General features: G+C 37.5%; 1 protein-coding gene across 3 annotated transcripts in view; it reads right to left on the bottom strand.

The window, feature by feature from the left end:
- Nucleotides 1-16,908, bottom strand: part of LPIN2 (lipin 2) — an 84,675-nt gene that overhangs the window by 48,532 nt on the left and 19,235 nt on the right. Inside the window, exon 1 of one of the 3 annotated variants that reach the window (XM_059140776.1) lies at nt 11,514-11,709. The exons of the other annotated variants lie outside the window; for them this stretch is intronic. Coding sequence (XP_058996759.1) covers nt 11,514-11,627 — 114 coding nt within the window. The 5' untranslated portion in view covers nt 11,628-11,709. Of the gene's footprint in view, nt 1-11,513; nt 11,710-16,908 lie in introns of those variants that run through there. 3 annotated transcript variants of the gene reach the window in all.

Consider the following 16,908-nt stretch of genomic DNA (forward strand, 5'->3'; position numbering starts at 1 on the left):
TCTTGGTCTGAGTAAGGCTGAAAAAAGGAAACACACTTTGCTGCCAAAGCAGTATGTATTTTTTTCCAAGTGGTAGCCCCAAGTTTTACACTGAGTATTTGCTTTGGCTTTTCAGCACTTACAATCGAAGGAAGGACTGTGTCCCCTATTTCAACTTCAAAAACCATGAATTCCCTACTTTCCACCCGAGTTACTGGCCTAAATAATTTTCTGGACAATCCTCCAAAATCCAATCGAAGTTTTCTTCTCAATCCATCCAACTACTACTGTTGGCTGCTAATCTAATATTTTTTAAGAGGAACAAGGAATTTAGTCTCCCTTGATGGAGACATGGGAATAAAGTATGTGCATAAAAAATTGTAAACACACAGAGCACAATCCAAAAGAAGATCAAAAGGAAATGTGGCTAGGAGGCATGGGCTCAAGGGTTAAGAAAGCGGCAGGTGGCAAGGGGTCTGCAGCTCTATGCATCCAAGGTGTTCGCCCTGCCCTATCCCTACCATAGCACAAAAGCCCTCACCACACTGCAGTCATCTGTTTACCCCACTTCCAAGCTCTAAGTTCCAACAAAGAAAGAATTGATGTATGCTTTATGATCTCCCCAAACCCTGGCACAGTGACTAGCAATGAGAGGTTCTAAATGAGTATTTTCAGATCAATGAACTTATGAATCAATGAATGCAATATCTGGTGAACAGAATCAACAAGGAGAGGGAGAAATATAAACAACGTTTTGTACTGTAACCTAAATAAGTAAATTCGAGAAGTAAATGAAGATATATGTGTATATATACACATAGTGACACACTGAGAAAAATGCCAAGAATAGAGGGGCCAATCCAATGTTCCAAAAACAATGCTCAGATATTCTGAAATCAATGCTTTTCTCCAGATGCTGGTTAAGACTTCATAGAAAAAACTTGCATAAATCTAGTGTATGGGAGTGACAATTAAAAATGACACCCACCTCCCAACAGGTAATTCTAACAATATCCCCATGAGAACAAATAACATCTGTGCAGATCGCTCTGAAGAACACGGAGCAGCCCCAGAGCAACGTAGAGAAGAGACCACTTGCTGGTCTGTCAGGGGAAGTCAGTGTGAGGAAGTCAGCTGAGGCGGAGGTAAGGTGGAAGGTGACAATGATCATACCATGACCAAAGACTGACAGAAAGGACCGTGTGAAACAGAACTTAGGTTACCATTTCCTATTAGTGAGTCTACTTACATGAAAATGCCCAACATTAGAATTCTGTAAGGCACAGCCTTCAAGGTAAACAGCTGGCAGCAACAATTTCATTTTCCTAAGGCTCAGCAATGTAACAAAAATACTCACTTTTTAAAGCAACAGAACTGGTATAGAACAAGGAGAGCTAAATGTTCAATTTTACACATATCTTTCTATTTCACTATGCATAATGAAGTATGTGTTCCTTGTGTAAATCATAAAGTGGCTAGCAGCACACTAGGAAAAGTGGGCCCTAACTATTTGTCTCAACCCCCGTATCACTCCTATGACCAAACTCATTTCAAACTATTGCAGCTCTATAAAATTTAACAGTTCTTGTATTTCTCCTTGTCACTTCTCCCTCCATTTCTCAAATCACAGACAAATGAAGGCAATTTCTGATAATTTTGTTGTTTTTTTCCCTATCATGCCTAAAATATGCCTAATCTACTAATCCATGAGGGGACAGATTAACTGGTATAGAACAAGGAGAGCTAAATGTTCAATTTTACACATATCTTTCTATTTCACTATGCATAATGAAGTATGTGTTCCTTGTGTAAATCATAAAGTGGCTAGCAGCACACTAGGAAAAGTGGGCCCTAACTATTTGTCTCAACCCCCGTATCACTCCTATGACCAAACTCATTTCAAACTATTGCAGCTCTATAAAATTTAACAGTTCTTGTATTTCTCCTTGTCACTTCTCCCTCCATTTCTCAAATCACAGACAAATGAAGGCAATTTCTGATAATTTTGTTGTTTTTTTCCCTATCATGCCTAAAATATGCCTAATCTACTAATCCATGAGGGGACAGATTATGTTACCAAAACATTTAACCTAACTGGAGACTAGAGAGAAACACAGAAGTGAAATCATTAAGAAATGCAAGGAGTTTAAGATTCTATTTATAGTTAATAATGAAAGACATTGAACTATTACTTAGTTAACATTAGTTTAATGGTTGTACCTATCAGCATATAAAAACTTCTGGCTAAATGTTCATGTCAAGTTGGCTATGAAATGCAATTTTAAAATTTCATATAGCTGTACCTTGAACTATATTCAAAATCAATTCCTTTTTTTAAAGATGAAGATGTACTTTACATAGACTAAAATTAATCCTTTTCTAGTGTATAGTTTTAACCATGCAATTATATAATAACCACCATAATCAAAATATAGAACTAGATCCCTTCCCAAAATGCCCCTCTGGCCCTTTGTAGTCAATCCTTTCCCCCCAATCTGTGGCCAAACATCTGTTTTCTGTCTCTATAATCTTTGCCTTTTCTAGAATGTCACATAAATGAAACAATATATTATGCAGCCTTTTGAATATGGCTTCTCTCAAACAGCATGATGCATTTGAGATTAATCAATATTATGGCAGGTTATCAGCATTTTGTCTCCTAGTATTAAGCACATAGTATCCCACTACCTGGATGTTCCATAGCTTATCCATCTACCAGCTGAAAGACATCTGGCTTGATTACAAATTCTGGTGATTACAAATAAAGCCACCAAAAACATTTGTGTACAGGCTTTTGCGTGAATAAAATTTCATTTCATTTGGGTAAATAAGAGTGGGACTGCTTTGATGTACTATCGCAAGGCTGATTTTGCAGCTATTGTTTTTAAAGTATCTTTGGTGTACTGGGAGAAGTTTGCTATTAAAATAAATTCTTTAGGGGCACCTGGGTGGCTCAGTGGGTTAAGCCTCTGCCTTCAGCTCAGGTCATGAGCTCAGCAGGGAGCCTGCTTCCTCCTCTCTCTGCCTGCTTCTCTGCCTACTTGTGATCTCTGTCTGTCCAATGAATAAATAAAATATTTAAAAAAAATAAATAAATAGGGACGCCTGGGTGGCTCAGTTGGTTAAGCAGCTGCCTTCAGCCCAGGTCATAATCCCAGCATCCTGGGATCGAGTCCCACATCAGGCTCCTTGCTTGGCAGGGAGCCTGCTTCTCCCTCTGCCTCTACCTGCCACTCTGTCTGCCTGTGCTCACTCTCGCTCCTCTCTCTCTCTCTGACAAATAAATAAATAAATAAACAAATCTTTTAAATAAATAAATAAATAGAGTGAAATAAATTCTTTATTTTACAAGCAGCAATAATTTAATTGTTTTACTAGTTTGGATTTTCATATATGGGAGTTACTTAAAGATTCACTTACACTGGCGAAAATTCAAACTCTTAATTACTCACATTATAAAACTTTTTAAACTATGCATATCCTTGAAAAAACCACATATAATCTAACCTGCAATTCAGTTATTTCTCCTAGTGTTAGATACGGGAAAGTGATGGGTGAAAGAGAAGAGGGCAATAACATTTATCCCTTCCAAATGCCACCTTATGTACCTCATCTCATTTAATCCTTACAATTAGGTGAGATAAATGCCATATGTGTTGTACTAGCAAGAAAACTGGGGTTCAACTTACATGGGGATAAAGCAATTTACACACAGTCAAACAACTATACCGTGATTCACAGATAAAAGCTCGGATATGCCCTCCGAGGCTTTTTATTGTATCTTGGGACCATAAACTCCTAAAAACATTAATGCTAAGTTTAGTCATTTTCAGGGCCATGTATTAGGAATTTCATAAATGCTTTTAGGAGGCCATCAGGATTCTTCCCTATGCTATCATACATGAAAAATGGTAAGCTTTCTATTATGAGTAGCCTTAAAGGTATGATTACATTATGGTCATAAATATGTTTTAAGGAACACATTCTCATCCTAAACTTTCTAGGTAAGACAACTGTGCTAACCTATTTTGGTGGTGATCACTGATAACCATAAGCAACTCTAATATAAAACAGGAAATCTGACTGTTAGGCTCACTTTCACATATGAAAGGCACATAATCCTAGCAGGTTTCTAAGGAAACCATATGTTGTACTTTCAGTGATGACTATCACTTTAGTCCACATGTTGGTAGAATACAATTTTGTTTGAAACACTTACTTTATTTGAAGTTCTTTCTATTTATTCACTGACCTAGATGTCAGGCATTGACATCATGACTCTTCTACAGTTGAAATAACAGCCATGATACTGGGAACAAATAAACATGTTCCTGTAGTTTACAGGTTTATAAAAAGACATGTTAACTAAACTCATCTTCTTCTCATGTCCCCCCCAAAACCTCAATTAATATCACAGATGAATTAAGTTGACATTTTAAACTTGTCCCAATTATCTTAAGTCCTTGGGTTGAAAGTCCTTCAACCCCCATCTTATATAATACCCTGTTAAGTTCAGATAAGAATATGCCAGATGAATTACTTCAGTAGAATGTAAAGGTCACTACACCTACTTTAACCAACCTTATAGCTACTACCTTAACAAGCATATGCAGGCCTAAACACCCTTGACAACTCCAGGCTGAAGGGTTTACTTGGTCTAATAAACCAAGTACCTGCTTTAAAAGAATGTTGTGCTTTAGAAGAAGAATGCAGACTGCCTTATCAAAAAGAAGACAATTCAAGGATTAAAATAAGTTTGCTTTTAGTAAAATTGTGAACTTTTTGTCACTCGAGTGGGTTGTGTGTATACTAACATACACACGGCCTCCCTGAGCATCAAACCACTAAGCATTCCCTCAAGTGAGCTCAATTTCTCTAACAAGTTTTGTAAAAATGCTGACCATGAGACTAGACTGGTTTCCACTCCACCACAAAGGAACTGGGGACTTTCTTTCCTATCCTAGTTGGCTGAGTTCCCTTAGTTAGAAGGGGTAGGAGTGACATAAAAATTCTTTTTGCTGTAAGAAGAAGAAATGATGACTAACCCAGAAATGGAAAACAATGATGATTCAACAACAAAGGGAGTATTCATCAACAAAGACTACTTAACAAAGCCACAAGAACTTTGGGTCCACAATGTACCTAACAGATACATATCCCAAAGCTATCATTCCCCAAGTCTGATTAATCATAAATAACTGGGAAGCTTCTAAAAATATAATTTCCTAGAGGGAAGGCTAAAAACAAGCCCTGTGGTATTAGACCAGAATCAGAAGTCTCCATGGACAGATGCACAAATATCGATGTGCTTATACCTGGGCCAGAATGCACATTTAACATCTTAGATTTCTCTGTTAAGAGGAATACTAGACTCAAGGACTCTGTAGGTGCAATAAGCACACTTAGAGCCCAGATCTTGGTTTCTAAATACCATTCTCGGATAAAAAAGACCAGGGCTCCTTGGAGAAATAGTTAATCCCAGGGCTGGAGTCAGGAAAATACAAGTTGCTGCTGGACTATCTAATAGTGCTAGAAAGTATGAAACTGTTCAAATCAAGAGATTAGGGATATGTTAAAGGAACACAGGAGCTAACGTGAAAGAGCTCCCAATGGCTAGAACTAACACAATTTGAGGAACTAAATAGTGACAGTATTGGATTATTACCTACAGAATAAAATACTCATGAGTCCACACTGACGTGAGTTAATAAATAAGCAGGGAGAAGGGGCAGTTTTCTCTTAAAGATGAATTCCAATTAATACAGAATAAAGGAGAGAGAAAGCCACTATTAGGGGCACCTAGGTGGCTCAGTTGTTAAGTGTCTGCCTTCAGCTTGGGCTCTGATCCCAGGGTCCTGTGTCCGGCTCCTGGCTCAGCAGGAAGCCTGCTTCTCCCTCTCACACTCCCCTTGCTTCTGTTCCCTCTTTTGCTGTCTCTCTCTCTGTCAAATAAATAAATGAAACCTTTAAAAAAAAAAAAAAAAGAAAAGAAAAGAAAAAGAGAACCGCTATTAGACCACAGTAGTAACTGTGGCATGCAATGGATGTTAAAAATAGAGGACAGAAGTTTGAGGAGAAACAGGACGTTTGTATATTCTCAAAGTCTTCCCCCAAGACACATATTTACTACAAAAGGAAAAACATTAACTTTATAGTAGAGAAACCTGCCAGATACCACCTTAATCAAGTGAATCAGGGAAACTTTACCAGTAATAAAGGGAAACTTTACCAGTAATAATAAAAGATCACCATCACGGAACTCCTGATATGACATCATCTCTGTGGTATTCTTCCCAAAAATATATGACCTCCATCTAATTAGGAGACAGTATCAGACAAACTCAAACTGAGGGAAATTCTACAAAATAGCTGACCAGTACTCAATGAAAGAGTTAAGGTCATAAAACACAAGGAAAGACTGAGGAACGGTCAATGGCACACTACAGTGGCATTACCAAATATAAGTTGGGGTTTTGGATTTGATCCCGAAAACAGTAAAAGGACTTTAGTGGAAAATATGAATAAAGTCTGTAGTTTAGTTTTTGGTTTTTTTTTTTTTTTTTTTAAAGATTTACTTATTTATTTGACAGAGAGCATGTGTGAGCGAGTGCAAGCAGTGGACATGAGGGGAAGAGGGAGACAGAAATCCCCAAGCCGACTCCCCACTAAGTCTGATGCGGGCTCAATCCCAGGACCCTGAGATCATAGCCTGAGCTGAAATTAAGAGTCGAATGCTTGACCCGGGCGCTCTGTAGATTAGTTTTAAAAGCAAAACAATTCCTAGGCTCTAATACCCCCTTTAATTGTCTGGAAAATTTGTTTTGTTTTTTGGGGGAGGGGTTGGTTGGTGTGTATTTGGAGTTCAGTAAGGGTTCCAGGGGTTGGTCTGACTTGGAAATCCCTATCCCTGGCTGTCACTTGAATCATTGAGGAGCTTTGAGGAATCCCTATGACCAAGTCCCTGCCCCTAGACTATAAGTACAAGTACTTTTTAAAGCCCCAATAAACCCCCAAATGGCACCTTATCAAGCTGTGTCTGTGGACTACAGGCAAGGGAATCAATGCACAGTCCCCTCTTAAAAACCTCACTGCATGCGGAGTAAACAGAATTGAAGGGTGTCCTTCCTATTCCTCTCTTGCCTCACTTCCCCTAAAGGAATTACTTTTCCAATAAGTTCTGAATTATCAGTCTATAAAGGTCATTACTTCATGCTTTGTTAGAATACAAAAGATGACAAATGACTTTTTATACTCTTAAGTACTATCCCTTGACCTCTAACTTATGGCCTATGTGTAGTTCAAGTGGAGTTCAAATAAGTCTCAGAGAATGCAGTAACATTCTAGAAATTACACAGCTCTCCCTTCAGGTTTTCCTGGGATTCACTTTAGCAAATGTCTTATAAAGGTCTTTTCTACATAGATACAGCCAGCATTAAGATAGTATACCAAGGGGATGCCTGGGTGGCTCAGTCCTTAAGCGGCTGCCTTTGGCTCACATCATGATCCCAGAGCCTGGAATCAAGCCCCGCATGGTCTCCCTGCTCAACGGGAAGCCTGCTTCTCCCTCTCCCACTCCCCCTGCTTGTGTTCCCTCTCTCACTGTGCCTCTCTTTGTCAAATAATAAATAAAATCTTAAAAAGGGGGGGGGGGGATGATTTCCCAAGGAATTTTTTAAAAAAAAGTATACCAAGTTCTAAAAACAGGAATTTATCACAGAGTTAAAATGGTACTCTAATAAAATCAGATCAGTATACCACTATTTCCATCTTTTGAAAAATATCTTCCCTAAGTATCCTGGGTTAAGCAAAGTAAAAGAGCTCAATGATTCTAGATTATGCAACAGGTTTTTCTAGAACAAGCAACAAGAGTGAAAAATAACCAATAAAAACTATTTTCCCTTTCAATTAGATAAGAATGTATAACAAACACAAAAATTATCTACTCTAGAATTGGCATCTAAAACTTTTTCTTCAGGACAAATGGGTTGATTTTGAATATTTAATACCTAAATATGTAAATGTAAAATATTATGTAATAAGATAAGCATTTTTCCCAAGAGGTAAGATTTTTATTTGGATCCTTTCAGACAGTTGTGTCCAAATCCTGTAGACTGGACCAACATCGGATTCATGTGACATTTAAAGACCGTGATGGGATTCCATCTTGTCTTTCCTATGCACAAAACTGCCTGACCAGCATCTGGATCACATCTGCAATACTGGGATCATCCCCATCAACTGTGTGAAACCGTTCAGCTAACTGGGAGTATGTAATCAGAACAAAGTATGTGGGCAAACTAAAAGAGGCAGCATTTATATAGACATCTGCTGAAATCTGTCCAGTTGTGCTACTCCCAAACTCAGAGCAGCAAATACCTCAGACATATTAGTAAGTGAAAAACTAAATTGTCCATATTGATCAGAACCAGAGTGGTATAATCTATATTTGAATGAAAAGAACTGTTTTCTTTAAATTAACGTTCAGTCATGCACTCTACAGTATTATGTAGTAGTAGTGTGTATGCATGTCTCTAAGTCATTTCTGACAACAGACAGGGGCATAAATATAAAAATGGGTAATAAATTATTTTCAAAAATCCTAGACACATTTCTGGCCACAGCCTCTATGCTACTCTCCACAAAATTCCTGAGCTCATCTGTGGCATCCGGATTAAAGAGGCAAATGAACTGTGAAAACAGATTCTAGGAGAATTTACTCTCCCCAAACTCCCTACCTAGTAATACCACCACATTTCTAAGAGGAAATAAAATTCTATGCAACTAAATACTTAGTTTTGTTAACACTCCTGATACTGGATTGGAGGAAAAGTGTTTGGTTTTGGACCCATTCACTATTCTAGAACTTTGGGCAGCAGGAAGTAATGACAAAATGTGCTAAGTGTGGGGGGATGAGGGGAGGCTTCTTCATCCCCCACTGAAGATTTCCTAACTCCTAACTCGGCATGAACACTGCCCCAAGCCACACGCCCCGCCTACTGGGTGACTTGCTATCTTCTACCACCGTATTTATTAGTAAATCTTGCTATAAATAATACAAACATATAAAATACTCTCTTAAAAACAAACAAACCAAAAAACGCTTTTTTACTTGACCACACTAACACCCAGGTCCTCTGATACAGCAGAGGGACAAGGATGGAGAAGCACTGTCCTCTTGCTTCCTGGAGTTCCCTGCAGCTGGTGAGGACATGCAGACACAAGGTCAGGTTATCACTTCTGCCCCATTAGCAGGTCTCATAGCCTCTGTGCATGGGGTTCTCGTCTCTAATAAGAATACCAACATGCAGGGTGCCTGGGTGGCTCAGTGGTTAAAAGCCTCTGCCTTTGGCTCAGGTCATGATCCCAGGGTCCTGGGATCAAGCCTCACATCTGGCTCTCTGCTCAGCAGGGAGCCCTCCTCCCCCCTCTCTGCCTACTTGTGATCCGTCAAATAAATAAAAATCTTTAAAAAAAAAAAAGAATACCCACATGCCACCTGGAGTCTCCACACACACACACTTGATTCTAGAAGCACTTCCTAGGATTCCAAGTTTGGCTAAGCACTCCTGTAGTACATGCCGCCCTAATTTAAAAATGCAACCAAGGTAGTTTAAAGTAAGTGGTGGAAAATAAGGCCAGCCGATTATTCTGGAACTTCAGGATATTAAAATATGAAATAATGTGGCCTTTTCCTCAACAAACAAAAGGAATTATCTACGCTTGTTTAAAAATTATGAAAACTTGGGGCGCCTGGGTGGCTCAGTGGGTTAAGCCGCTGCCTTTGGCTCAGGTCATGATATCAGGGTCCTGGGATCGAGTCCCGTATCAGGCTCTCTGCTCAGCAGGGAGCCTGCTTCCCTCTCTCTCTCTGCCTGCCTCTCCATCTGCTTGTGATATCTCTGTCAAATAAATAAATAAAATCTTTAAAAAAAATTATGAAAACTTTTTCAATTCCTAATTTCTAACAAAGCACAAAAGTCGTCTCATGTTTTTTAAACTATGAGATTTATACATTTATGTTCCAAACACATAAAATCCTCTCCTTTAAGATGGAGACATTCACCCAGGCAGTATATGAATAGTAAGGAATGTCAGGGTCACTGAGGGCTTGGACTCTGAAAACTAGGTTTTTCCCTCTCCCTCGTGCCCCCCCACCCCGACACACATACACAGACACACCCAAGTTATAAAGTCTAACTCTCAACATCATCAGTTCAGCTTATTAAGCAGATATCAAATCTAGCATCCCCAACACTAGCCATTCAGAAAATCAAAGTTTCTCTTGGAGCAAGGAGATGACTCATGGGACTTCGATGTTCTGACATTAACATAAAAGGGAACTGTTAGTAAAAGGCAGTCTAATTGAATACTTGTTAACCTCTCTCTAGAAAACACCAAAATCAGGAAGCATAAGAACTTCTTCCTGAGATAGGTGGTTTGTGTGTGTGTTACTCAATAAAAGAATTTTTATATGTTTCATAAAGATTCAGCTATATCCACTATTCTCCCTTCTGACATTCACAAGAAATATGGATGAATCCATATATACATGCACTCTACACTATTAAGAAGGAAATTTCAAAAGTAAATTGCTTCTCTCTGTATATCTGACTTGCATTCATATTCAAACAATGTTCAGTTCCATCAGTTCCTGAGAACTCCGAAAAAGTACTTTCATCAACAAGTACAAAAAGCAAAAAGCACACAAATGTGATAAAAGGTGACAAAAATTTATATAACTTTAAAATCAACCTGATTATGAGCCACAAATTTTAGAAATTATCTGTTTTTTACACTTGTTTTCATAAAAACATATATCCTTATTATTTCCTAAAAAATACCTTTACCTCATGGTGTTTATTTCAGATTATTTTTGAAGAAAAAGGTTCCACAGGTAGAGTTAAATTATACTGTCATTAATTTATCTGATTTTATTTCCTTAACGCTGACTTCTAGAATTTACACTTTTATATGATTTTGTATTTTGTCCAGATTAAAAAAAAAAAACAAAACCTCAATTTGCATTTTCCCTGCATGTCAAGCTTATATTTTTGTCTACAATTACAGGAGAAAGAAAAACTGCAGTCACTCTTTTGTATCATATATCAGAATAAAATGCTAGTTTCAAAATATTAGTTCAGTTTTCAAACAATTTTGGCTAGGATAGTAAAAACTATGAAACTTTTTAATGTTTTTTATTCTTCAACTACTGCACTTAGAAGCAAAAATGTAAAACCAGACACGCTTAGTTTGATACCTAGTTTTAAAAGAATTCTGTTTAAAGCAGCAACCTCACTTTTTTCTAGGCAGAAAGTTATTTTTCAAATAAAAAATAGAAAAAAGTAAAAAGATGGTGTAGCATGAATGAGGGAGACCAGGTACCAAATATTTCTGCTGAATATAACATTAAAAGTTAATAAAATCCATTACCAGTGCTACATTTTCCAAAGAAAAGGTATTAGCCCTCTTCTCTCAGTACTACCCAGACTGAGCAAGCAAGCAAAGGCAACAGGACATTGGGGCATGTAACTCACCAGGATACCAGCAGGGGCCTTCCCATGGTAAACACCTTCAGTTTTACTTAATGAGTCTTCATGAACCTCCTCCTCCTCCTCCTCATATTTATTATCATCTTCTAAGTAAAACATCTTAAAACTGAACTAGCTTATCAAGCATGTCTTTTTTTCAGAAACAAAGTTACAGTCCTAAATTATCAAAACAGAAAGCCACTCTGCTGACAAACTGAGTGTGAACTGTTTGCCGACACAGTAATATGGTTAAAAACTGAAAGGAAATGGTTCTTTAAAAAAAAAAAAAAAAAGGCAATACATACACGACTTTACCAATAAGATTTGCTCAAAACGCCTCAACCCCTTCTCTCTGAAGGAGATAAGGAGGGGCATGGGACAGGCTGTGCCATGTGTTTACACTGATAGGTACCAAGTCCTGCCCAATCACATGACGGTCACTGCAGCTTCCATCACACAGGACAGGGATTGAGTTAATGATTCTCCAAATCAATCACAACCTCGTTTTTAGAAATAAAAACTATACATATAGAGAAGTAATCATTTGAGGGAAAACAGTTTACATATATTTTTTAAGTATCAATAAGCTTCTCTAAGACAGCACATTATAGATGCTTTATAGAATTCAAAAACAATTTTTTGTCTTATCGGCATGACTCAATATATTTTCACAATTCTGGATGGAAGACAGCCTGTTCAGCCTGTAAATAATGAAAAAGTTATAATAAATTATATGTTAATATTAATTATGACATTATAAAATATTAACATATAATACTTGTGATTTCTCTCTGTCAAATAAATAAATAAAATCTTTAAAAAAAAAAAAAAAAAAAAAAAAAAAACAATTTAATTTTAAGAATATGACAGTGCAGCATTGTAAAATTCAAACATTCCTGGTATTTCTGTCTTTCCATAAGTCAACATCTAGTAACTTCAGGTGAAATTTTCTAAAACTCAAAAACATAACACACATGGACAAAACATGACCAACTGAGATGAGCTGTAAACATAAAACACACAAAATGTGTGTGAAATAACCTAATTTTTTATATAGGTACATGTTAAAATGACAATATTTCGGAGATACTGAGTTAAATAAGATATATTCTTAAAATTAAATGTTTTTTTCTTTTTACTTTAAGCAATTTAAAGTTACACATAGGACTCCCATTATATTTCTTTTGGACAAAGCACCACCTAAAGGCCCTGAGACAACCTTGAGAACAAGGAGGAGGGAAAAAGGACATTCAGCCAAAGTTCTACTAATGAAGAAATGAAGATGACAGGATTTTTCATCATCCCATAAAAGTACTGAGTTAATTCATCAACAATATACTAGCTGATCCTCACAAATTTAATGATGTTCAAATTACTAAACTTTTTCCTCTACTTCTATACATCACAAAAAGCCAGTATTTACAAGTGTCTGACCAAGTAAAGAGAGGCTGGTAATGTTTACTAGAGCAATATACTACAAAGAAACATGTAATAAAAATACTAAATGGCAGAAATAAGAACAAATTTCACCAATATGAGAAATGACAAAAAATTTATCTTGCCTTTAGTATGTTATACTGCTTGCTGCCCAGCCTACTGGACATTAATGTGAGCCTGCAGTACATCATGAAAGTGCCCATGGGTGCTTGTGATCTAACTCAGTATACATCAGGTAACACAAATTCTTCCTTTTAAAAGTGATTTTTTTTTGTCTAAATATTACACAATTTGTAACAATTTAAACCTTTCCCTCCATGTACTATTGAAGTTCTGGATCCCCCAGCATTAGACGGTAGTAAGAAAAAAAACTGATACTGGGGGGTTACCAATGGGAAAATAATAAAAGGAGAAATAAGACGTCAGGTACAAGGGGAACTAAAAGAGAATGAGAAAGAAGATTAAGGAGAAACTACATAAGAAGATGAGAGGGGGAAAAAGGAAGAGCAGAGGAAATAAAACTGGAAAGAAATGAGAAATGCCTGGAGAAAAGGAAAACTGTTAAGGAGAAGGGCAATTGGAGGGATAAAGATACAAGGAAAAGAGGGAAAAAAACTTTATCCATTTTAAAAGTGAGTCAGCTGAGGGGTGCCTGGGTGGCTCAGTTGGTTGAGCGCCCTACTTTTGGTTTTGGCTCAGGTTGTGATCTCAGGGTAGTGAGATTGAACTGCCTCAGGCACTGTGTTTAGCAGTGTCTGAGATTCTTTCCCCTTTCCTTCTCCCCTTCCCCAAGCTCCCACCCCTGTGCTCTCTCTCAAATAAATCTTTTTAAAAAGGTGAGTAAACTGAGGCCCAGCAAGACATCAGGAATTTAGTCTAAGGTCACCCACTTAGACCCAATTTCTGGTTCAATGCTTTTTCGCATGATGCCAGGTTAAGACCAGAAGACAAAATGCTAGGGAAAAGAGAACGAAGGTCAACCAGAAGAAAAGATAAAGAGCTAACAAGAGAAGAGAGGCAAGAGCCAAAGGTTGATGGGTATGAACTCTCTTCAGGCAAACTTCACCTCAAATGCCTCTTACAAAACAACCAGGCTCTAGACCAGTCACTTCAATTTCCTGCTAGTCTTGGTACTGACTGTTTCACTGTTTGGACTGATGACTCACAGAATGTTCTGACTGCAAGTGAGCATGTACCATGGACCCGGATATGGTGAGCTCGTCTTCCAAACACTGATTTTGTAAGAGTTACACACCTCCAATTTCCCCCTGTTGTGATCTGTGGATCACTTGACTCCCAGCTGGTACCCGACATTCTGGTTCTGGCCCGATTTAAGTGATGGCACTTTTTGGGACTCAGTCAATAATAGTTAAAAAACCACAACCAATAATTCTTGATCATCCATATGGTTTTTCAAAGAAAAACGCTTCTATACTGTCAAACTTTTTGTCTACAACCAAATATAATAAATGGTTAAATATCAAGAAACACTACTTTTTACTTTTAGACAGCTTCTTTAATAAACTTAAAAAAAAAAAAAAGCATTAAGTAGAATTTGGAAGTCTTTTTTCCTAGTCTTAAACCTTTCCAGAAAAAAGTCTAGCTTAAGGAAACAAACAAAGCTAAAATGCTAATTAGAAGAGTCAGAATCTTGTTTGGACTCTACAGCTGATAATGATGCTAGTAAAATACATTTTTTTTTTTTTACTAGTAATCCTGTAAGTATATGAGACCAGGTATTAAAGGGCTTTTTAAGACGACATAAAAATTAACTTAAAACTTCCTAACCTGAGATTTGCTTATCCGAGGATGAGCTACACTGATTCAACAGAAGTACTTACATCACAAGTTATATTCAGACTTTAAGACAAGAATGAAAATAATCTACACCCCCCAGTGGTCGGACTGTAGAATAGCCACTTATTTCTACTGAATTACCAGTGAAGAGGTAAGAACACTAAAAAGTTTCAATTAGTATAAAATCATCATGAAAATATTTTTTAAAGCCTCAGTACAATGAATTCAGAATCTATCATGACTGTTCTACAGTAAAGGAATTAACTCAAGTACATCTCTATACATGACAAAGAGACCCACACACAAAGGACAAGAGCCCACCTGGAACAGAGTTCTTGAGCCAGATGGCTCTCTTATCTACACCAATGAAGTTTTTCTTCCTGTATCTGGAATTACTTAAAATTCACTGTTAACTTATGAAAACAAAAGGAACTAATGTGTTTTCTTCAAAACCAAGAGCAAAATTCCTCTTGATAACACTGAGGTTTTTCAAACATTTGTAGGTTAACTGCTTATTGGATAATGGCTATCTAGTTTACTCAGGTTTCAGTGTGTCATTATATCCTCACACAATCCCCAAAACTCTTTTTTTTTTTTAAAGATTTTATTTATTTATCAGAGAGAGAGAGGGAGTGCAAGCGAGCACAGGCAGAGGCAGAGGGCTCCCTGCCGAGCAAGGAGCCCGATGTGGGACTTGAACCCAGGACGCTGGGATCATGACCTGAGCCAAAGGCAGCTGCTTAACCAACTCAGCCACCCAGGCGTCCCAATCCCCAAAACTCTTAACAAGGGTAGCCAGTGACTGTTCATTTGAGTTGTGAATTAATGAAAAATCAAATGCATATAGGTCTTTTCAGGAACAGAGGAAGAAAAAATAGGAAGGGTCTCCTGAGGCCCACCTTGAAGTATTTTTTCAAAGATAATCTTGAAACGTTTATTTTTAACCATTAAAATTCAACATACTTTGCATTCTACTCTGATACATACATTTTTTTAGTATAAAAAAAGATGAGGGGTGCCTGGGAGCCTCAGTTGGTTAAGCAGCTGCCTTTGGCTCAGGTGATGAGCCCAGGGTCCTGGGATCAAGCCCCACATCGGGCTCCCTGCTTGCTGGGAAGCCTGTCCCTCCCCAACTCTCCCTTCTTGTGTTCCCTTTATTGCTGTGTCTCTCTCTGTCAAATAAATAAATAAAATCTTAAAAAAAAAATACAGGTATTAGCTGGTACTTGTCTTCCTGCTCTCTTCCTCCATCTATATAAATGAATATGATAGACCATCAAGAGATAAGTGTGCAAAAGGACATAACCAATTGCCATCCTATAACTGCAACTACCACAGTGAGAACCTGCTCAAGTTTTATAGCTGCTAGATGGAGAAGCCAGAAGATAATAAACCAAGGCCTGACTCCAGAGCCTTTGCTTTTAACCATATCGTTAATGTTTAGTTTATAATTTGCTTGCTATCCTATTACCAGGCTTAAAGAAAATACCACCCAAGCAACTGCGATTATCATTTTAATAAAGAATCATATTGAGCACTGCTGAGAAGAGTCATCCTGGTAGGACAGATGGGTGAAAGTATAAATTATCATCTGTAGCCTTAAATGGGCCCCTAACAGAATCTGGCAATCCCATGATAGGCTTGCTCTCCCAATTTCTGTTTCTTTTTCAAACCCACATGTTTCTCAACTTGACTGCATCCACTTCACCCTTCCCTCCCTATAAGAATATGCACAAGTTCATATTCTTGTATGCAGATTAATTTATGTTCTTCAGGAAATGAATAGCAAAATGGCTAAATTACATTGCTATGACAATGATAAGGAATTTACTTTTAAGATATTAAGAAACATCTAATTTTCCTCCAGATTTTATTCAACTGTCTATATTTAAGCTAAAATGAAAACGGAACTCTTAGACTGTCTTTCAGAAATTGAATCTAACTACTTCAATCTAAAGTACCCCTAAAATGCATAAGAAGAAAATGCAACATTGGTACCCAGATTTATACATGACAATAGTTATATTTCACACATACAAACAAATGCAATGCTAAAATGGCAGGATTAGTTGCATTTTCCATTGAGGGTAAAGCCTTAAGTCAGCTTGGCTATTCTAAGAGGTTAAATGCTGGTTAATGTCTAAAATTTAACCTTGCAATGCCAGGA

This window comes from Mustela lutreola, chromosome 11 (genome assembly GCF_030435805.1).
Source record: "Mustela lutreola isolate mMusLut2 chromosome 11, mMusLut2.pri, whole genome shotgun sequence".
NCBI lineage: Eukaryota > Metazoa > Chordata > Mammalia > Carnivora > Mustelidae > Mustela > Mustela lutreola.